The sequence below is a fragment of the Sander lucioperca genome, chromosome 19 (genome assembly GCF_008315115.2).
Source record: "Sander lucioperca isolate FBNREF2018 chromosome 19, SLUC_FBN_1.2, whole genome shotgun sequence".
Lineage (NCBI taxonomy): Eukaryota > Metazoa > Chordata > Actinopteri > Perciformes > Percidae > Sander > Sander lucioperca.
The window spans coordinates 23082278-23104862 of record NC_050191.1 but is presented as its reverse complement, the minus strand read 5'-3'; the positions used below and the strand labels follow the sequence as shown (position 1 = coordinate 23104862).

General features: G+C 42.5%; 1 protein-coding gene across 2 annotated transcripts; it reads right to left on the bottom strand.

Annotated features, from left to right (window-relative positions):
* Positions 1–4888: 4888 nt before the first annotated feature.
* clic5b (chloride intracellular channel 5b) lies at positions 4889–22114 on the bottom strand. 2 transcript variants are annotated; one of them, XM_031288121.2, is made up of 6 exons: positions 21449–22114; positions 10199–10308; positions 9986–10111; positions 9270–9376; positions 8855–9036; positions 4889–6467 (listed from the first exon to the last, which is right to left on the bottom strand). In XM_031288121.2, exons 1-6 carry the CDS (start codon positions 22025–22027, stop codon positions 6303–6305), a joined length of 1269 nt encoding a protein of 422 aa, XP_031143981.1. In that variant the 5' UTR covers positions 22028–22114; the 3' UTR covers positions 4889–6302. The 2 variants fall into 2 exon arrangements, with proteins under 2 accessions (XP_031143981.1, XP_031143982.1); XM_031288122.2 differs by lacking the exon at positions 21449–22114 and adding an exon at positions 15609–15962.
* Between the last annotated feature and the right edge of the window lie 471 nt (positions 22115–22585).

Here is a 22585-nt window from a genome sequence, read left to right as displayed (position 1 = left end):
AACATTTGATTCCATGAAACCATTTGTTGCTAAGTGAAACGCAACTCAGAGAAAAGTGCACTTATGAAACGTAAAAAGCCTACATTTAATGAGTTCTGCCAGTTCATATTATGCAATCTGAGACATGGCCACACCACCTGAAAAAAAAAAAGGAATTACTGTGAAAATGCGAGTGTCAGGACCATGGACAGCGACCAAACACACAAACAAAAGGCCTCTTTGTCCAAGGCCTCCGCTTCATGTCAATGTTTCAAATTATACACCATCTCAACTGTCAAAAAATGGCAAACTGTTGCAGCATGACTGAGTGCACAGAACATAAGACAGGATAAACCTCCGCTTGGTGCCAAATATTCATGCAAAACAGGCCTTTTCCATAGGTTTCAGCCAGGCAATAAAATTTCAAAAATTTGGGCAGTGGCCCCATCTTTGCCTGAAACTCAAGCATGAAAGAGCCTTATGTGTTCTTCCTGTCAGATGAAGGGCTGTTAAAATTTTATCAGGCAAGTGTTAATTGAGAACTAATGGACTGGTAATTCAGAGCAGTGAGATCCAGTTCACTGCTGAATGACACACAACCCTGGTGACATTTAGATCATGTTGGGGCTTTTTGGAAAATCCACCACACGACCATAGCCATGTGGGATAGCAATGTGGGGATGCCAGGCGAAAAGGGGGATGAAGGATACCCGCCATCGTGTCTGGTTCTGCTTTAGACATTCATCCTCTCAGTCTCCAAGGATCATAACTCGTGTTAGAGGCAGGTTTTATGGTTTATGACTGGAAAATAAAAAGCTGCGTGTTTCCTACAAGCGAAGCAATGATTTACAACTATGAATGATAAAGTGAGCGCCCGCCTGACAGTGCGGATGTGTGAGGGCTGCTGAGGATCCAGACATGTCCGACGTGGATGTGAGTGTGGTCGTATAGCGAGTGTGGTCACCACAGTGCGGTTATATATGTATATTGGAACACAGCAAAGAGGGGAAAGTTCTGGCTCACTAGTAGGTATCAATACCTGACATCATCATCTCACATAATTAGCACAGTGTCCACATCCTTCTCCAGTGACCATGGATTATTTCATGTGGTCCGCAACTGGAACTGAAAACCTAACCAGTAAGTCTGACCAAGAGCATAAATACCCCCGGGCTCTGCTGTCTGCAGACATAGTTACTCATTTCGCCTAACCCTCTCCAAAAAAACAATCAGATATGTTTATTGTTATCTCCTGCCTAAATTTGGGCCAGATTATTTAAATACACAGAAACATGTCTTGATCACCTGGCTCCGAGCTCAAACAGTCCACACTTTGGCCACGACAGGCCTGTCCCAGCCTCCACGCGGCTCTACCACTGATCTAAGACGGGCCGGTATGTGCCAAGAACTGTCTCTGGTGAGGTCGTCAGTCTTACGCCCAAACCGCAGGCGCGCGCCAGGCAGATCGATAATCCCCATCAAGCTTCACCACAAGTCACTCAAACCTCCAAGGGCAGGCGAGCGGAGGAGGATTGAGGGACCTGCTGAGAACTTGATACTCTCTTAGATGCTCTCTGTCTCCGAGTGGAAGAGATGAGGACTCGTCTTCCGCAGCTCTGTCTGCCCTTTTAAACATGATCTCCTGTTATGACATGGTTCCTGTCATGGGCGGCCGTGCTCTGATTAGACACTTCCTTCTCAGGCATGCAGGACCTCAGCTGTCACCTTCTCAATAGGTTGATGTTGATGATGTCACATGTCAGTCATTACCCAACACCAGGAATCAGTGATTGGTGTATTCCGGTGGCAAAAGAGAGTTTAATCCCTGCTCAAACTATTTGTGCCATGCATACATTCAGGCAGATGGAAAACTCCTTTCTCGTTGTGTACGACATATTACAAAAATATAAAAGCATTATTGTTTTATGAAAATAATAGAATATAAACTAACATCAGAAGAGAAAATTATAGCATGAAAAATTACTTTCATTTTAGTTTTTTATCGTGCAAGTTAGAGTGTCAATACATCTGGATAAAATATTTACAAATTATGTTCGGATTCGGGTCGGGTTTGGTCTACTTGACATGGTGCTTCAAGTTCTTTTCTGTGAAAATATTGTGTAAAAATAAACAAAAAATGATGGACCTACTGTCATGCGTTGGGCTACTTCTGTTATGATCCTGGGTTTTTTTTAGTTCCTGTTTTATTTTGTAGGGTCACTTCCCATGTGTCATGTCTTGTTTGACTTCCTGCCTCGTGTTTTCCCGCCTTTCATATTGTCTGCCCTGCCCTGATGTGTTTCACCTGTTCATCAGCCCTCATGTCACCTGTTTGTCGTTACTACCCTCGTTGCCTTATTTAGTCTGCGTGCTCTCTTGATCTGGTGTCAGTTCGTCGTCGTACTTTGTGTCAGGAAGTCTTCCTGTGTCTGGTGCTCTGTTTCCTGTTTTGTTGATTACTGCCTGCTTACTTGGACTGGTAAGTTTATTTTTTTTTTATCATGAAATCATTGAAACTCACCCTGCTACATCCTCGTCTCTTCTACTGCGTTTGGGTCCTCACCTGTTACTCCTGAAAACATGACAACTTCTTGTTCAGTGCTGGGGTTTGTTATTTAGCCTACCAACCCGGTCTCACGCCACTTTGTGAAATGGTCACGTTATTTTGATTTATTGATTTGTGTACAGCTCACGATTTTTAAACGTGACCATTTCACGAACTGCCATGACACTGGGCTGCTCTGGGGGACGCAACAACGGGGAAATGAAACGCCATACGCCGGTGACAACAACGGGACGGTTGTGGTTAGGAAAAGAAGAACAGGGAAAAGTTGTGGTTAGGAAAAGAAGAACAGGGAAAAGTTGTGGTTAGGAAAAGAAGAACAGGGAAAGGAACCATCACACACAGGAGACGCCGACAACAACGGGACGGTCGTGGTAAGGAAAAGAATAACGTGGAAAGGAACTGCAACACGCGGGACGCGATCCCCAGTCTCCGGGGTGAAAGTGTTGTGTTGTTTGACCCATCCACCACCCCGCCCAACCTCCCTGCACAGATTTTTGCCTTATCAATACTACTCACTACCGTAATCGTTCTGTGATTATGAAATATGCTTCCCGTTGAAATACATTACTTTAAAATTCGTGCTCACCACAGGAAAAAAACAACATTAACGTGTTCAGTACACAAATCAATAGATTCAATAACGTGACCATTTCACAAACTGCCATGAGACTGGGCTGAGCCTACACAACAACGCATGAACGCAACACAGTCTATTTCAAGGGGTAAATATTCATGTAACACAAACTCAATGCTTGGGCTCGAGTCGATTCGGATATAAAAAACAGAATACCTGTCGGGTTCGGGTCAGGCTGGGTTACTCCTGGGGTCGGGTTCGGACAGAAATATGCGGCCCGAGCCACACTCTAGTACAAATTGCAGCCACCATCTTTCTTTGGATTACGAAAAAGGGGCTTAATTTGGTAAACGAGTAAAAGTCATTTTTTTTCATGCAATACACAGGACATTTTTTCATCCATCTGATTAGAAGAGTCTTTGAGGATTCTGGAAATACCTTCAATACAGCAGTTAAGCGTTAAACAACCTTCAGAATTATTTATTCAGAAAAACAGATTTATTATGATTACATTCTGTCACTGTCAAACCGGGGGTTATGTCTGGTCTATGTGTGATCATACAGAAACATCTGAAGTGCAGAACCAGATATTGTTATGAGATTACACAACAAATGAAGCCCTTTCTGCTGCTCTTGCACTTAAAGAACATGGATCATACAGGGTTTTGACTAAAATGGCGAGACAGTATGAGGTAAACCCAAACTTCAGCTCAGGCTGAAACATATGTGTCTGTCTCCTGGGTACAATATCTATGGAAAGCAGCCGCTAAAGGAGCACTGAGGTCTATGTATGCAGTATTTCTTAAACTATGGGTCTGGCCCTTAATTGGATCACAGGTCTGTTTCTGGTGGGTCCTCGCACGTCAAACGCACCAGTTTGTTTTAATCAGCTCAGGTCTCAAAGCAGGGCTCAATTTAGACAATTTATGCCTGAGCTGAAAAGGTTTACTAAACCTGGCTATAAAAGTGCGCTGTGTGTGAGTCCCTGTCAGCCCATGTGGACTCCCTGTGCTATGATGGCCTAGCCAAGGCCAGCGACTGGTAGATCCACTGGGAGTGTAATAACAGATTAATGTGGCGTGCCAGGCCCCATGACCAGACGTGTTTGACGTTAATGCTCCACTGTATATTATCCAGCTTGCAGAAATGTTGGATGTGAGCGATGGGATCCAAGGACAGGGATGTTTAGGTACTAATTACCAAACAGCAAGGCACAAGTTTCGCTCCATATTTCCTTACTCCTGTGGAAACACTAGGCAGGCTCCATTTATTTTCTTTGACTGTTGTTTCTGGCAAGGCCGCGTCTCAGTAAACACCACTCGCCCACCATTGTAAATCCGACAGGCGCAGATCTTTCAAGTTAGACTCCTTTGAGGAAAAATGGAGACAGATCGGATGGCGGCGCTCGGGTTTTCCGTCTTAATGAGAGAGTGGAGAAGAGGGATGGCGTTTGATCCCTGGCATGGAAGCCTCTATTTAAGCCTGTCAACGGTCATCACTCTCTCTCTCTCTCTCTCTCTCTCTCTCTCTCTCTCTCTCTCTCTCTCTCTCTCTCTCTCTCTGTTATGGATGGAGAAACCTGCACCACTGAATTTGATCAACTCAGTCAGGCACACTTAACCCTTTTCAGGACGGCGATCCAGGCTCCACCACCAGCACCTTTTGCTATCATTGAGACAGACCGCTCACCCCTCCCTTCATGACAACCTCCAAAGTATCAGTGTTGATTGATCACCTAGCTGGTAAAGAAAAGAAAAGGCAGAAGCAGATCTGTGAAAATATTATTTTATTTGTGGAGCTTTGCAATGAGCAAGGCTCTCAGTCATCATGCTCCAATTTCATATCACATGTTTGTCCAAACCACACAAGAGCCTTATGGTTCTTCAAGGAAGTCTCGCTATAGTTGCAGCCTGACATCAAGCCAAAGACGATAAGCCCCAAGACAAATTTCCATCCCTCCTCTGCATGGACAATGAAACTTTTGAACTTGAACTTTAGCCCGTGGATGTTTATAGGCTCCTCAGAGTGGAGGAAATGTCTCTCTGATGAAGGGCTGGAGGGCGGGGCTCCTGACCATTGTGGACCTGGCCTGGAAGACGCATTTCATCGCAGGCACTAATGGCTCTACCTAATCAGGCCTGATTGGGGCTGCTAAATAAATACTCTCTCCATTCATAATATCATGTGTAACTTAAGACAAAATCAATACCTAGACTGAACACTAACAGCTAGAGGCAGAACAAATGTCTCCGCTCTGGCTGCTTTACATTTTTTTTCAGAATGTGACATTGGCATGGATTTTTCATACTTCCAAAATAAAGGCACATAGTTGAGGATTTTTCATATCTTAAAAAGAAGCTCTTAAATATTACAATTTCAAACAGATTCATGCATGCAAACAAATCCGAAGCTTTGTTCTAAGCTATCACTGCCCTCGTCAGCTAAATCTTGTTCTTTACAAACTAACATTATCGAGCTTATAAACTCATTATTAAAAGCAGTCTTTCTTCAAATCAATCTTTCAGAAGCAGGAGTGAATTTCAAGATGTGTGTAAGCTCAAGGAAACAAAAGGACTACAGCAACAGCGACAGTAATGACAATCAAAATTGGATCAGCAGATCGCAGAACAGTCATATTCAGCAAAACAATTAGCGCCAAATTATCAATCATAAATGAATCAAGGTGTCTCCCCAGGAGCCAAAGCTTGATAATAAACACTGGAGTCAGACTAGACTTCTGTGGGTTTAGGAATAAATAAAGTGAACGACCCTGACATCAGCAGCTAGTAAAATGTTTGGCCGTGCGGACCGGTGGAGTATGTATGAAAGAGAGCTTTGTGTTATGAGAAATAAATACAGACGGGACACAATCATGTTTGAGTGTGAGTGTTATGTCAGAAGTTTCACAGCAGCAACATTTGAATGTGGTTTGAAGCCCTGTAAATTAAGTTAAATGTGCTTGATTTATCCTCTGCTCCCCGTTTCTGTAATTGCAAAACCATATAAAGCTGTAAAGCAGTAGCCTATAAGCCACCCTATAACACAGACTTCTGCAACATCTGACCTGTTTACTGTGACAGACAGAAATGATTTCTGGTTCCTGAAAATGCCACTGAAGGCGACTAGAAAAGGACAGTCACATGTAGGTTGAAAAGAGATGTGGGTTTGGGGTCGGTTGGCGAGTTACTTGGCCAGTCTCCTCGCCACGTCTTTGTAGGCAGTCTCGATCTCAGAGTCAGCAGCGCAGGTGTTGGTGAATTCATCACGTGTGTAGGCGCTCTTCAGATAGCGCCACACCCCCGACATGTCTGAGGGGATGTCGTAGTTGCGGTACTTCTTAGCAACAACCTGATAGAGAAGGCAAAGTTGTAACTTCAATGTGAAATGAAGACAAACTGGGTTTATTTTGTCAGACGTTTGAAATCCACCTTTTGGTAGTCTTATAACTGTACCATCAGTTTATGTGCAGCGCATTCCAGAAGGTAATTTTTTAGATGAGTTGTTGAAACTTGCTATTTTGCACCCTACTTTTACTGTTTTCAGTTAATACATGTGGAGTAAATGACTTTCAACAACCCCCTGGGGTTTTTTTTGGGGCTGTGTTTTGTCATGTAAGTGAGCACTTGCAATTTCGTGGAAAAAAGAGGGGAGGAAAGAGAAAGCTGCTTTATTCAAATATAAACTTAAAGGGATAGCTCAGATTTTAAGTGGGATTATAAGGTGCAGTACTTATCTATAGTCAGTGAATTACCTACACTAGATGGTGGTCAGCACGCCCCCAGTTTGGAGAGGCAGGCAGGAGTACCGACACGGAAGCTAAGCAATGGACTGCTGTAGACGGGACAGCAGCTAAACGTACTTAGCCACCTAAAAAAAAAAGGCCCACCTAAAAGAAATCTTACCTTGATCGGTTAGGTTGTCTGTGTTATTGTGCGATTTTGGTGTTTTAAAGGGTTAGTTCGGATTCACCAAAGTAAATCAGGACCGCGGAATACCAGCATCTCCTGTGTTGTGCAAGGTAAAAGTACTGTTTTTGAAAGTAGTTTGGTGGCTTTGAAGAGTGAAAGGGTGGATATAATGGCTCCTCTTCTGTCGGAAAGGGCTGTCTGGCAGCAACGTAAATCGGTGAAAATATTCTATGCGTACACTTACCCTGATATTGAATTTTTTCTTCTTTTCTAACAGTGTTAGTTTATATCAACAACATAGGGCCCTGAAAGGTTTGGAGGGATGACCCCCTCCATACTGCGGGCATCCCAACCACCATCTACTGTCGGTACTACACTGACTATGGATAAGAAGCCTACTTCATTCAACCCCACTTCAAAAAATCTAAACGGGGGCGCTTGGATAGCTCACCTGGTAGAGCGTGCGGCCCATTTACAGAGGCTCAGTCCTCCCTGCAGCGGCTGCAGGAAGAATTTCGACCTGTGGCCCTATGCTGCATGTTATTCCCCCTCTCTCCCCCTTCATGTCTAAGCTCTCCTATCAAATAAAGGCCTGAAATGCCAAAAAATAAAAAATAAAAAATAAAAAAAAAAAATATATATATATATATATATATATATATATATATATATATATATATATATAAAGTATTCCTTTAAATTATCTAAAACAACAACTAAGTCCACTAGCCGCTCAGTGATGTTGCTAATGCTAACATCAGCATGCTAACATGCTAACACAAAACAAACATTGCACTTGAAGCTCATAGGACTCGGTCTTGTGATGTTAAAGCTCTTTTAAAATTTACACTGTGCCTTCACATCATCTCATCAATTACTTCTTTCTGCATGCTGATGTTTAGATGGTATAATGTTTACCATGTTCACCATCTTATTTTAGTGTATTAGCATGGTAACATTTATAGACATACTAGTAATAGTAACATAATAGACCTGCAGGTGGCCAAATTTCATGGTAATCCAACCAAAAGTTGTTATGATATGTCTGGACTTAAGTTTTGGACCAACAGACCAACACCTGCCTGTCCTCAGTGGGTATTTCTGTATGTATATTCCCTGGCTGGCTGAAGCAGTGGTGTAGTGTAATGTATTGTAGTGGGTATACTGTACTGTATATACATATATTGGGCTATATATATGGGCCAGAATCTGCTTTGGGAGGGGGGGCATATTATAGTGGGGGGTCTGGGTGTCCTCCCTCAGGGAAATTTTGAGCGTCAACGACTTAATTTCTTGCATTCGGATACACTGTTATGCACCAATTTACAGTGGAAATACCTTTATTTAGCCTATACGAATTAGAAAAACACAAATGACAATTCAAAATATATCAAAAATATAATGGAAGGTTTGTTGTTGTTTTTAAGTGGGTATATGGAAATCCTGGAGCTTTCTTAGTGGGTATACTGCGTATACCTGCATATCGAGTAGACTACACCACTGGGCTGAAAGAAACAATTTCTCTAAAAGGGAGAGTCCCAGAGGGACTGACCCAAAGCTTGTTTTTCATTGGTTATATTTATACTGGACATATCTTAAAGTGCTACCATGTTATTTTTTATATTATGTTTTATAGTTGAATGACTATTAGGTGCAGGAATGCCAGTTTTTAAACAATGGGATTTATTTTTTTACCTTAAAATAGCCTCAAACATTAGTACTTGACATTCAAGATAATACAAACCAAATACTCTTCTTTGTCTCAGTGATTTTAAATGAACCAATTAACATTAATGAATATTTCCCCCGGGTACACTCCCTCTTTACCTTGACTATGTGCAGTTTGGGCAGCAGGTTGCAGTCTGCTAGAGTGAGCTCGTTTCCATCGAGGAAGCACCGGTTGGAGCCCTTCTCCTCCTCCATGCTGTCTGCATCGATCTCATCTGGCAAGGCGCTGTTCAGGTAGTCATCCAGCTTCTTCAGGGCCTTGGTCAAACCTTTCTCTAGAACTGAACACACAGAAACACACAGAAGCGTGGGTACAATACTGTTACAGAGTAAAAGTGTGTGGTGATAACCTCACTAGGTGGCAGCACAGCAAAATATATGAGTCAAAGCAGGCCTAAAATGCTGGACTCTGCTACTACCTAGTGGAGGAATATAAGAATGGCTATGATATATTGTGTTGTGTGTGAGTACATGTGGGTCTGTGAGTGTAAATGGCATAAAATGAGCAGCCCACCGGCGTTGGCCTCTGGTTTGGTGTTCTTGATGTAGGCTGAGAACTTGGCGAAGATGTCATTTCCAGCTGTATTCGACTCTCTCTGCTTGGCGGCCAGTTTGGGATACCTGAGCAGACGGGGCAGACGCAGGAGACGCAGTCAGAGACCCAGGCAGACCAAACCATCTGGATAGCATTAACACCTGGACTGGAGCTCAGCTCAGACTCAAAGCATGTTACACACTTGCACCGAGTTGGCCGCATGTCCCCTAAGCTCTCTCACACTAAGGTCCATTTATAATGCAAAAAACTTTACAGGCAATAAAAGAGAGATTTAGTTGATCTGACGTTTTTCTCTGCAACTGCTCACACACTGGCTCTGATTTTCTTTTCTTCTTGGTGGGAATGACAATAACAAAAAACAATAAACCTGTCTTATTTTTTCTAAAATTACACCTAATTCTGTGGCTCAATAAAGCACATATAGTTCTTGTTTGTGTGCCTGGGATGCATATATACTCATTCACAAAAGTTTTACAACAGCCATAAACAACAAACCGTTATATCAGTTCACATCAGTCTTCATTAAATGCAGCACATATTCGCTTTTATTGGACTGAAATGTTTCCTGCCCTTTCAACAGTGTCGCTGCAGTGAAATAAATCAAGCCAAAAGCAGCACGAGTGTAGTCAGCGATACTGTAAACTACGTGTTGTTAAACCTTCCAGTTGAATTACTTTGGAGGACAGAGCGTTTCCTCCAGGAACTCCTCGATCTTGTTGATATCGGTCTTGACTTCTCCGTTGAAGGTCAGGAAAGGAGGGTGTGTCCCTGGAGCCAGGTTGTGCAGATCTGCTGGCTTTCTGCACAGGAAAAAGAGAAAGCAGTATGTCATAAGGGAGTGCATACGCTTTTGTGAGCTGGAAGCTTGCATTCTATATATTCCTAACCTTTTGAGGTCGACGGTAGTGACGTTGAACACGACTCCTTTGAGCCAGAGGACCATGAAGAGGCGTTGAGAGAAGGGACAGTTGCCGATGCTTTCTCCATCGTTGCCTGCCTGCACACAAACAAGACGACAGAACAAGTCAGGGAAATGAAATATGACACAGTGCAAATATAGCCATAGACGTAAAGTTACAATCTCCAAGAGCTCCGTTTCATTCTCTTTGGCAGCACCTATGGCAATAAGCGATAGGCAATAGATAGGGACTTTACAAACATTTATTTAAATGAAAATCTTTAAGATTGTTATGTTATGTCATAATCCGATCCTGTCAGCTCATTGGCACAGGGCCCAAAGCGGAAGTGAGATAGTGGGACTGGGGTTCAGTCTGAGGACGTGATGGCAGAAACAGGCTGGATAAGAGCATCAGAGTTCATGTTATGTTATGTCCGCTCTTTAATGTATAACAAATTAACTGCCAAGCAAGTGGCAACGCCAGGGTATGCTGACGAAGGAAGAGGAGCGCGCTGGCCAGCGCCAGAGCTCAGACTGCCGGGCCGAGGACCGGCTGGGCTGGAGGACAGGCTGCTGAGGAAGAACAGGCTGTGCTGGAGGACAGGCTGCTGAGGAGAGGCTACTGAGGACAGGCTGGGCTGGAGGACAGGCTGCCGAGGACAGGCTGCTAAGGACAGGCTGCCGGGGACAGGCTGCTGAGGAAGTTCAGGCTGCTGAGGAAGAACAGGCTGGGCTGGAGGACAGGTTGCAGAGGACAGGCTACTGAGGACAGGCTGGGCTCGAGGACAGGCTACTGAGGACAGGCTGGGCTGGAGAACAGGCTGCTGGGGACAGGCTACCGGGGACAGGCTGGGCTCGAGGACAGGCTGCTGAGGAAGCACAGGCTACTGCCGAGGCCAGGCTGGGCTGGAGGACAGGCTGCTGAGGCCAGGCTGGGCTGGAGGACAGGCCATGGAGCAGCTGAGGACGGCGCCGAATTTAGAACGCAAGGTAGGCCGCAAACCCTTTGCCTTTCTGTCTGGGCGGTCTAGCGTTAAGCTTCTGTAGTTTTCAAATGTGCGAGCACAATCAAGCTCTGTTGTAAAAACCTAGACAAAATGAGAGTGAGCTTTCCCAGGGTTGGTTATGCCGTGACACTTACTTTAAGTCAACACATGTTTGACATTATGGCTGCAATGATTTGTTGAATAATCGATGAGTCGATCAACAGAAAAATGATTTCAGGCTCTCAAATGTGAGGATTTGCTGCTCTTCTTTGTCCTCTTTCATTCTAGCAAATGCAAAACAAGACATTTGATGACATCACCCTGGGCTCATGGAAATTGTGATGTATTTTTTGTTTTACTGTTCTCTGGTGGTTTTGACCAAACAATGAATCGAGAAAATAATTGTCAAAATAATCAATAATGAAAATAATAATTGTTGCAGCCCTAGACATCATAAAAAAAACAACCTGAGGATTAGAAACACACACATGGGATGAACTCTAGCTCACCCAGTAGAGTGTGCGCCCCATGTAGGCTGAGTCCTTGGCAGCGGCCCGGGTTCGAATCCTACCCGTGGCCCTTTGCTGCATGTCGTCCCTCCTCTCACTCCCCTTTCCTGTGTTCAAGCTGTCTTGTCAATTAAAGGCCATAAAAAGCCAAAAAAAAATAATCTTAAAAAAAAGAAACACACACATGAATAAGCTGTCAGTCAGATGTGGCTTTTGTTTAACAAGCTATTTCTTTTTGTGTTCTGATCTTTGTCAGACCACAGTTCTGTTCCCCAGATCTGCACCCCAGAAGCTAGAAGGGATCAAATGTCTTGCTCTAGCTCACAAGGAGCTTAAACTCAAACCTTCATGAGGAGGAACATCCCCCTACGAGCTACACCAGCTTTCAGCTGTTGGGGAAAATCTTTAATGGCGAGGTCATCTCTCTGAGAACAGACTTGCTACTAACAATGAAATACGTGTTGGATTTAGTTGACTGTTATCTTTGACTTTGATTTGACCTGTAAGGTTGTTCAGAGAAGCGTCATGAGTTGTATAAATGTAAACACTACGCAAACACACATAAATACATCACCCTTAAATCCCTGATACAAATTTATGATAAGGAGAGAGTCAAACCAAAAGTACACTATGGACATCAGTATTTATTCTATTTGTACTAAATGGTGTACATTTGGGCATAAAACAAAAGCAGTGTACTCTCGTTGTCAGATACCAAAAAGAAAAACAAAATTGTGGCATGACTCCAAATGGTTTTAAAATAAGTTCATCAATGGCTCCAGAGGTTTTATTCCTATAAATAACCACATAGTCTGCAGGTTTTTCTCTCTACAGCGACACTACTGATATAATCACTTTGTGACTTTGCACGGTGATATCATGTGTCGGCATGTATGGCTACACAGAAGAGCATCAGCAGTGACACCTGACCCACTGGCTCATCTGAATTATACATAGTGATTCCATCAGCTGGTTCACTGGCCGACGGGGCACAGGGTGCAGGGTCAGACCTGCAGGCCTGCAGGCCCAGAGAGGTTCACAACACACGGCACAATAAGTGCAATGACCTCACGGGTCAACAGAGATTTAGCAGTGGAGATAGTTTCCTTTATTTATTATATTAAGGATTTGGAAATTAAACTATTTAAGAAACCAGTAGATGCATTTAATTATGTGCAATTCCGTTATTACTATCCTTGAGATGGCAAATATCACAAATAAATGATTCACTTAGATGCAGTCACTTCACAAATAAAAAGATACTACAGCGAAGTGGAAAATATTTTGCCATTCAGTTCATGGCCCGATAGTACACCGCTCATAGCAAACGCCAGAAAACAGAGCTGTCGCTCTAAAAGTAGCTGAGCAGACTGTATGTACGCCAGCCATTGATGCTCAGTGCTGTCATGCAGCCTGAGTGCATGTGATGCTTCTGTCCGTGCATTGTTATGGCTAGGCTCAGCGGCACGGCGGTAACACAATACACAACCGCTGATAATAGCCAATCAAGATCTAGAACATGGAGGACAAAAGCTGTCACACACACACACAACTGGGCCTGTAGGCACAAGGAGTGTGAGGGCATGGAGCTGCTGAGAGAGCTGATGATGAGTGGGCTCCACTGGAGACAATGTGACTTCATATGATCCTGCACGTACATATGCATGTCTACTTTACTATAACTGGGTTTTGGTGTTCTTGGTTTGTCTTACACATGTCAAATGAGAATGACTATGACAATGTAGCATCACCAGGGCAGTTAAAACAAAACAATTGCTCATGTTTTTTTTATGTTTTTAAGTTTGTCAGTAATTAATTAACTTTGAACTTTCAAACTTGAATGCACTTTTTTCCCAGTAGAAAGATCAGATGCCCAGGCTCATATGTTGCCATTTAATTTCCAGTATGCCATTTTCTTTTCTAAAGCACTTTATGAAAGCTATTAAAATGCTTTTCTCATTAAATTGAACATAATGGTACAATTTGCCCAATAAGTACCATGCTTTAAAGATATCTAAAGCATGCCACTACAGTAAGAAAAAAATATATTTTAATCTTATCACAAATAACTGACACAATGAGTGTTTCAGCTATTTTAAAGAATAATGTAGGCAAAATGTGCCAGTGTTTTACATGACAAACTTTGTATAGATAAGCACTGGTAAGTAACAAAGTAATTTAGTAATATATATTTCATAAGGTTGGAGGACTTGAGAGAGAGAGAGAGAGAGAGAGAGAGAGAGAGAGAGAGAGAGAGAGAGAGAGAGAGAGAGAGAGAGAGAGAGAGAGAGAGAGAGAGAGAGAGAGAGAGAGAAATAAGAATGATCAAAATTGATGCAGCACAGGACGACATATCCTGACTTTTATTCTCAACTATCAGGCACCCAAAAATGCTGCATCCCACAATGCAACCAATTACAATGTCTTTCATTGGATAACCACATATATATTGAATAGATGGAACAGTGACAATCTAAATTGTGTGCAGGGCTGAGGTCATTAAAGGAGGCACAGCCCTTGAGGATAGCTCTCTGTCCATCTAGGTCACATCTCAGATGGCAGCATGAGGAAAAAACTCATATCTGGGCTGCATCTGCTATGGAAACCACTCCATATACAAGGTTTGTGCATCAGACTGGCTCTGCACTTACCACACCTCACACAGAGCCAAAGGTGAGTTTGGTTTCATTAGAGAACAACAATCTGCCAGTGATACTGAAAGAGTATCAGCTTGAAAGAGTGACAGCTTAGAACAACGTGTCAAACTCAAGGTCCGCGGGTCGAACCCGGCCCCTCGCAAGTTTTGATTCGGCCCACATATCAATATAAATTAGGTTCACAATAAATTTTGCCGAGCCTAGTTGTTCACCAAACCAGAAAGACAGGAAACTGTTTTTCAAATTGCAATTACACAACACAAAGCAGAATTTGGCAGATTTGCTGACTTTTAACCTCAGAAATTCCCACAGAACCAAAGAGTTTTCATGTGTGGTAACCTGCTTTTAAAAATGTAATTATTGTTTTGCTTGATTTGCAAACTTCTCTGATAGCTAAGGAACTTTTTGCTGACTTTTTAGGGCTTTATGTGGACCAAACTGTAAGTAAGAAGGCTATATGAGACATGCAATAATAGTCAAAAACTTTCACTTTTTCGCTTAAATAAAAGCATGTCAAACTATGACTTAGAATCACTAACTAAATGTAAGAGAAAACACAAATGATCTAGCTACAGCATTTTGCTTTCTAGAAATAAGAGTTTCATGCACTGGAACAACAGAGGAACATTGTGAATGGCTTAGAAGGGCGATACAAGCCGAGTGTCAGTGAACTTTCAGTTACCTAGCTGAGCGGTTTCCTAGGAGGTGGATTGGCTGAAAGCTGCCTCCACACCAGCTAATTGGGTCAGTGCACCCAGGCAGCACATCAGCAATGAGCCTTTCCACCTGCCTTCACCTCACCTGCCTCAGGTATATTCATCTGCCTCTAACATTTCCCACAGGGCCTCAAGTGCATCTAACTGTGGAGAACAAAACACCACAGCTGTTTCTACTGATGCTGGCACTTCCAAAATGGCACTTTTGTTCATGTTTGCTCTATTTCAGGTGATAACCTGGAACATATATTGATCAGTGATTATCTACACAAACTGGAGTAATATGGAGTAAAGGTACTGTACCACAGTGAGCAGCAACAAGCAGCTTCAGTATCACTGTCACAACAATCCTGGGTCAACATAGAGAACGGTGTGCCAGTGCCACGGTAACTCTACCTCTACTATTGAGTTACACAAGCTTTCCACAACACTTTGGTGCAACACTGAAAATCCTGCTCATATACTGTCTCCATCTTCCATCAAAACATAACTTTAGAACATTCTGTAACCATAGTTCTGTCTCTGCCTTACCTTGACAAAAAGCTCGATATCAGGGTCTCTGTCTTGACTGTTAGTGGACATGATTCCTGGTTCTGGCTGTCACTTTGATTCTTTTCTCTTTTTTAACTGCAGTCCTTGTCCTTGGAGGTCTACATCCTCCAGAAAAAGATGAAGAAAACCCAGATTATCCTCTCTCGGCTGACACCTTAAGTTTTTGGTTTTGGTTTCCCTGATTCAAGATCTCCACCACCTTTTTGGTGTCTTCTCCCTTGTTTGTGTCCTGTCCAGGTGGCAGGTAGAGCCTTGCACTCTGATTTAGACACAGATGGAGAGCAGAGCTAGCTCTCACTGACTGACACAAAGTGGAAAACAGGTGTCAGTCTATAACCAGGGGGGTGGAGTCCCATCCCTCTCTTCCCACCACTGCAACCAAACTCCCTCTCTAACACACACCACTAGCATCACCTCCTCTCTTATCTGTCTCGTCTCTCCTAAACTGGTCACCTCACTCTCTTATTTTTCTCTTGGCTTCTTGGGGTCAGATCAGATTGACTTTTCCAGGCACTTCACGTCAAAAATATAATCGCTCTTGAGTTAACCTAAATGTCAAAATAATATGCTAAAAAAGGCATGATATTTGTGTCACTTTCTGTCAGTTTTTGAGTAAGCGAGCAGCCGCATTTATTTTTAATGCGTGTTCACATGTCTGACTCTGGCAGAAAGAGGCAGGATATATTTGATCACCAGCAGGGGAGAGGATTCTTCTGTGAATTATTGATGCTTGGCTTTGGTTTTGAGGCAGGAACTGGCGTTCATTTACGGAAAAGGACCTATGTAGGGGAACAAAAATATAAGCAGGTCTGTCTGACTGCAACAATCTTCATCAGCACACATTGAAGAAATTGAGTGGTGCTCACTATTAGCTTCATTTGCACTGGCACAGAGTTCTGAGAGACCTCTCTCATCTCTCATCATCTGTGATCAGATGAAAGCACTAAAAGGAGAGAAGCTAGAGCTAATTTTTAAAACTGTTTCTATTTATAGGGCAGCCCTCTCTTCTGGCTGACATACCAACATGCAGCTCAAACCAATTAGTGGGCCACAGTGTTCATTATCACTGTTTACGAGGGAAAAATGCACTTTCTAAATGTGTTATTTTAGGTTTCATTTGTATAGGCCTTAATCACAGCACCCACATGAGGAAAACAATTCATGATAATGAGCTGAGCCAAAAGTATTTTCAGATTTAGATCTTATTCAAAACTGCCAGATTTAGCATCAATAAATGGAGAAAAAAAAACTCATTCCAAATGGGCGCAACTCCATGTCTTTGCACTATCAAATGTTTGCAAATTTATTGAAAAGAAAAACAACTGAAATATCACATTGACAAAAGTATTCAGACCCAGGTTCAGATTACTTTATTTATACTTGTAGGTAAATTTGTTGCAGTTAAATAGTGCAGGGCATCCATGACCCTTCGCTATGACACTTGTAACTCGGCTCTGGTGCCTCGCATTTCTCTTGAGTATGTTTGAGATGTTTCTACACCTTGATTGGAGTCCACCTGTGGTAAATGCATTTGATTGGACATGATTTGGAAAGGCAGACACCTGTCCATGTAAGGTCTCAGCTGACAATGCATATCAGAGCAAAAAACCAAGACATGAGGTCATGGCTTTGACTACAAGGAACTACCTACAGAGCTCAGAGATAGGATTGTGTCAAGGCACAGATCTAGGAAAGGCTACAGAACAGGACCAGGACTCTTCCTAAAGCCGGCCACCTGGCCAAACTGAGCAATCGGGGGAGAAGGGCCTTGGAAAGAGAGGTGACCAAGAACCTGATGGCCACTCTGGCTGAGCTCCAGAGATCATGTGTGGTGATGGAAGAAAAGTTCCAGAAAGACAACCATCACTGCAACACTCCACTTATCTGGGCTGTATGGCAGAGTGGCCAAGACGGAAGCTCCTCCTCTCCTCAGTGAAAGACACATGAAAGCCTGCTTGGAGTTTGCATAAAAGCACCTGAAGGACTCTTAGAATGTGAGAAACAAGATGCTCTGGTCTGATGAAACCAAGATTGAACTGTGTCATCATGCTGTGGGGGGTGTTTTTCAGCAGCAGGGACTGACTGGTCAGGGTTGAGGGAAAGCAAAGTACAAAGTACACAGATATCACTAATGAAAACCTGGTCCAAAGCAATCAGGACCTCAAACTGGACTCAAGGTTCACCTTCCAACAGGATAATGACCCTAAGTGCACAGCCAAGACAATGCAGGAGTGGCTTTCATTGAATGTCCTTGAGTGGCCCAGCCAGAGCCAGGACTTGAACCAAATCAAACATTTCTGGAGAGACCTGAAAATGGACGTCCATCAACTGTCCCCATCCAACCTTACAGAGCTTGAGAAGATCTACAGAGAAAACTGGCAGAAAATCAACCAATCCAGGTATGCAACTAAAGCTAGTCAAGTCATACCCAAGAAGTACAGAGTTAAGGGTCTTAATACTCATGTCAATGTTAAGTGGTACATCAGCTGTTGTTGTTTTTTTATAATTTACTAAAAATTATAAAATCCTGCTTTGCTTTGTCTTAATGGTGTATTGAGTATAGATTGACGAGAGAAAAAAAATAATGTAAATGATTTTAGCATAAGGCTACACAGCCCCAAGCTTGACAATGGAGTTCACAAAGTACTTTGAAAAGAAAGCTGCAGAAGCGGCTAGGGATTAAGCTAAAATTAATTTACAACACAGCTTTTTCTTTTTTTTAATATTGAGCGAGCGGCTTTGAGCAGGGGAGCAGAGGAAACGAACAGCTCTGTGAGAGAGGAGCGTACATTCTAACAATTCACATGCTGAACGTTACATATAAAAATGGCTGCCGCTCTAACCATCCTGCTATGTTGATTTGAGTGGGAATCTTCGTTCTACTCTCTATTTCTATGGGTTTAACGTTGTTGGTTTCACAGGACAGCGGTATCAATCTTCTCATCTAACTCTCTGCAAAACAGTAAATGCACACATTCCCCAAAATGTCTAATTATCCCTTTTCTAAGGATGTCTAAATCCTTTATTATCATAAATAGAAGAGTTCAGAAGAAATAGTATTGTTTGTGTGTCCCCCCTTGAGACAAAAGGAAGCTCAAATCACTGACTTGTTGGGTTAATAATTCAACCGCACATCAAACAGTAACAGACATTTTGTATCTTTCTGGAGCCAAGGAGGAGAGGAGTGTTTGAACTCTCCCCTTGTGTTGACACACTTGCAAAATGTGACAACCCAACATTTCATCTTGTCAATATAAGCATCGTCCTAATGAACCATCAGTGACAACAAACCCTATTTTATATGGCCTTTCAGGCTGTGCCAGTGATCTTGCACAGTTAGTGCATAAACATAGCTTGTTATCATTCAGTATAAGAATATAAAAAATTAAAAAAACACTTATTAGTGATAGTAGTGATAGCCTATTCTGCCGTGGCCTGCTTTATCATAGACAGCAGATGAGGAGCCATGTAGGCTTTCCACATAGACAGGCGATGTCCAAACTCCCCTCCCTGCTTTTATAGTTCAGCTTGGTTTGGTTTATGGCGTTTGTTGAAGATTAAACTGTTGGGAAATCACCAACGGGTTGGAAAGGATAGAGGGCAGGGTGGTATACGGAGAAGGGACCAAGTATGTTGTCCCTTTCATGGTGAACTATGGTCCACGTTTATAACCACTTTAAGATAGCATATCCCAAATCCGCCCAATGTTTCTCATCAAGACAATGGGTACAAATCAGCTGCAAGGACAGATATAGATGTATAGTAGAATAAGGTTTCTTTATGACTCGATAAAAGACAAATCTTCATTTTTTATGAGAATTTTCCCTTGGTAAAAGTCAGAACAATGGACATTCAATATGTTGTTCATATTCATGAAATTAAATGTTGGATTTGGCAAAGCTAAAGGTGAATGCTCTTTCTGGAGTTAGCCCCAGTCCCTGTCACAACTACAGGAGGATGTTTGGATCACATCAACAAATCATCATCCAGGTCAGATTGTAGCAATTACTTTGTTTGTTTGCAACTCATCAGTCTTGATTGCACATCCCCATTCTCATGACCATGGCCTCTGCTGATACAATACAAAGACAATTTTAAGATTTAGCACAACCTACTACTGTCGTTCCCTATTACAAGGCCCAGGGTGAGCTCAGACAGAGCTCCTTAAACCCAGCCCACTGACTCTCAATCTCTGTTGCCCAATCAGCAAAGTGACCCCTGCATGTGCTGATAGAGCAGTCTGTGATGTGTACTATCAGAAAAGCAGCAAAACACACACAGCGGGATTTGCTCAAGCGTGGAGTTCACAACCAGTTTCTATGGCCGTACAGTAAATGAGTTAATTATTACATCAGGCTGCCTCTAGAATAAAGTCAAAGACAAAGCTTCTGATACAAAGATCACTGCTTCTATGAGATTTCTTACTGAAATTAATACCGTGTCATGTATATTTCTGATAATACTTATATTTATAGTACATTTGCATTTAATAACTGACTTCAAAAAGTTTAATTTATTGAACTTAAATAACCTCTACAGCAAGTTAGGCTTCAGCAGTAAACGTTGTGTATACTCTCTGGCTATAAATAAGTTGATAATATTTCTATTGTTAGTTTTCTACATAGTAGTTAGACACCCTAGTTTATGGTGCTTGAGTATTGTTTCTTCTTACAACATTATTATAGTTCTGTTTCTTCTTTACATTTTTATTTTGTATGTTTCTTACGCTTAATACGACCTGCAAATGGAATCCACAAAGTCAAATTTCTTGACAGTCTAAATTTACGTAGCAAATTAAATATATTCAAATCCGGATCTTGATAGTGAAAATGCCTTAGCATATTGGTCACCACTTCAGATCATTTTATATGATTATTAACATATGACCTCAGAGGCTAACTTATTATGACTAGTCACATTCATGGCTAAGACTCATGCAACAGATGGTTGATGTTACACTTCTTTGGAATGGCACTGGTCTTTGATATATGGCAGATATTGCAGTACAATAATCAATGTTATGTTCTCTAAATGCAGAGCATGTCAGTTTGTTGATACTTGTATTTAAGGGGAATTAAAGTCCATAACTTAATTGTGTTGGTTTTCCGTTATGAGTAACCAGTGGTGGAACTCAAGTGCTGTACAATTTTGAGATGCCTGTAGGCCTACTTGAGCGTTTCCATTTTCTTCTACTTTATACTTCTACTCAATTCAGTGGCATATATTGTACATTTTACTCCTACATGTATCTGAAAACAATAATGCCAAATGTAATCAACACATAAATCATGATGTATTATTAAAGGTTAAGATAAGACTTTATTGACCCTCCAGGTGTAAATTCACAAGCTACCCAGCAACATATAAAGATATTAAAATGAGACCCAGCTTCACCTTTACTAGCTGCAACATTAAAGTGATGTAGCCTACACATTAATGCATCAATAATTCTATTACAATAATATATATTCTAAAAGGGGTCATTCTGCATATTGATTATTACTTTTGGTACTTTATAGCCTAGCTATATTGTGATGCTAATTTTGAAAAATCTGAACCCTAACACCAAAGAAACAGGAGTTGTGCTAGAGGATAAAAGGTTTACATAAGACAAGATGGCTTCAAGGAGCCTTTTGGCAAATCGGATATTGCTGCTGAGTTAATCACTAATCAAAGTGAAAGCCAACTTGAATCCAGCTGCTTTCATGGTGTGATGCCTCATGCTGAACAGTGAGGCTGAAGCAAACTGAAGCCTGACCTGGCCAGGTTAAACCCTGCGGAGACTGCTTGGTCCTCTGTAGCCTAAGTGTACTTCTTACCTTGACGAACAGAGAGATGTCAGGCTGGCTGGGGTCAGCCGGCGCTGCGCTGCTCTCATCCAAAGTGACATTCTCCAGAGTTTTCAGGCTGTAGTCGACAGACTCCTCCGGGGTGCTGTCATTGTTGGGGTGTGTGTACGCCATCAGCATCCCATTCTCCGCGTTCTCCTCTTCCTGGATCCTCGGCTGGATTGGCGGGTCGTCGCACGGGTCTCCGGGGGAAGCGGAGGATGCTGAGGAGGCCGATGAGCGCCTGGATCCTTCGTGCGCCTCGCCGTTCATTTCCTCCACCTGCACTACCGGCTCCACCCTCACCTCTGCCACTCCCTCTGCTTTAGCCTCTTCGTCGTCGCTGGATGAAGAGGACGAGCTGCTCTGTTTGTCCCCGTCTCTGATGTCCATGTATAATGGAGAGCTGCGCTCTTCCTCGGCACAGACGTGGACCTGCACGTCGCTGTACAGCTGTTCCTTCGCCCCGCCGGAGTTCTCGTATTTGGGCTCTGGGTCGGGGCTGTCGGCTCCATCACTACGCTTTTCATGCACACTTCTCTCGTCTATTGTCTCATATATGTTCTCCATGTTTGCTGGGTTGGTTTTGTTTTTAGAGGACTGCTGAAGTTGTCTAAAGTGTTGGCACACAGTCTGCCTGCCTCTGCCTGACTGAGCGCCTGCACGGTAAAGTCCAGCGATAACTCATAGGAGACCTTTGATCCTGCGAGTTAACAAGTGATTTATGCAAAAGCTGAGGCCTGTGCCTTCAAGGACATATTGACAGTGAGAAAACAATACACCTCGTGAGTGCAGGGAGCACTTAGAACTGGAACTTTTTGGCTCGAGTTTATGTTTTCACTCATGTTAACCTACTCCAATTTGGAGTCATTAATAATCCAAATTTTAAAGTTACAATTTCGAATATTCAACTCTGTTAATTTACCAAGCTAACCGAAGTTTCTTACTTTGAACGTACAAGTTAATATTTTTCAGGACTATAGTTCACTTTAGTTGAAGCAAGAGATGAGCTTGGATCGTTGCTTCAACTTTACTGTTCATGTTAATAAGATTTTAAGGACTGTACACAAATTACTAGGGGGGAAAGAGGGGGTCAGAATTGGGGGGGGGGGGGGTTGCTGAAGGGAG

What these genes read in the sequence shown, in the direction of transcription:
- clic5b (XM_031288121.2), bottom strand. Translation starts at nt 22,027, where the DNA reads ATGGAGAACATATATGAGACAATAGACGAGAGAAGTGTGCATGAAAAG. An exon ending in ACATCTCTCTGTTCGTCAAG is followed by an intron (nt 10,309 to 21,448) that starts GTAAGAAGTACA and finishes GTTTGTGTGCAG; the next exon opens with GCAGGCAACGATGGAGAAAG. An exon ending in CAAACCAGAGGCCAACGCCG is followed by an intron (nt 9,037 to 9,269) that starts GTGGGCTGCTCA and finishes CTGTGTGTTCAG; the next exon opens with TTCTAGAGAAAGGTTTGACC.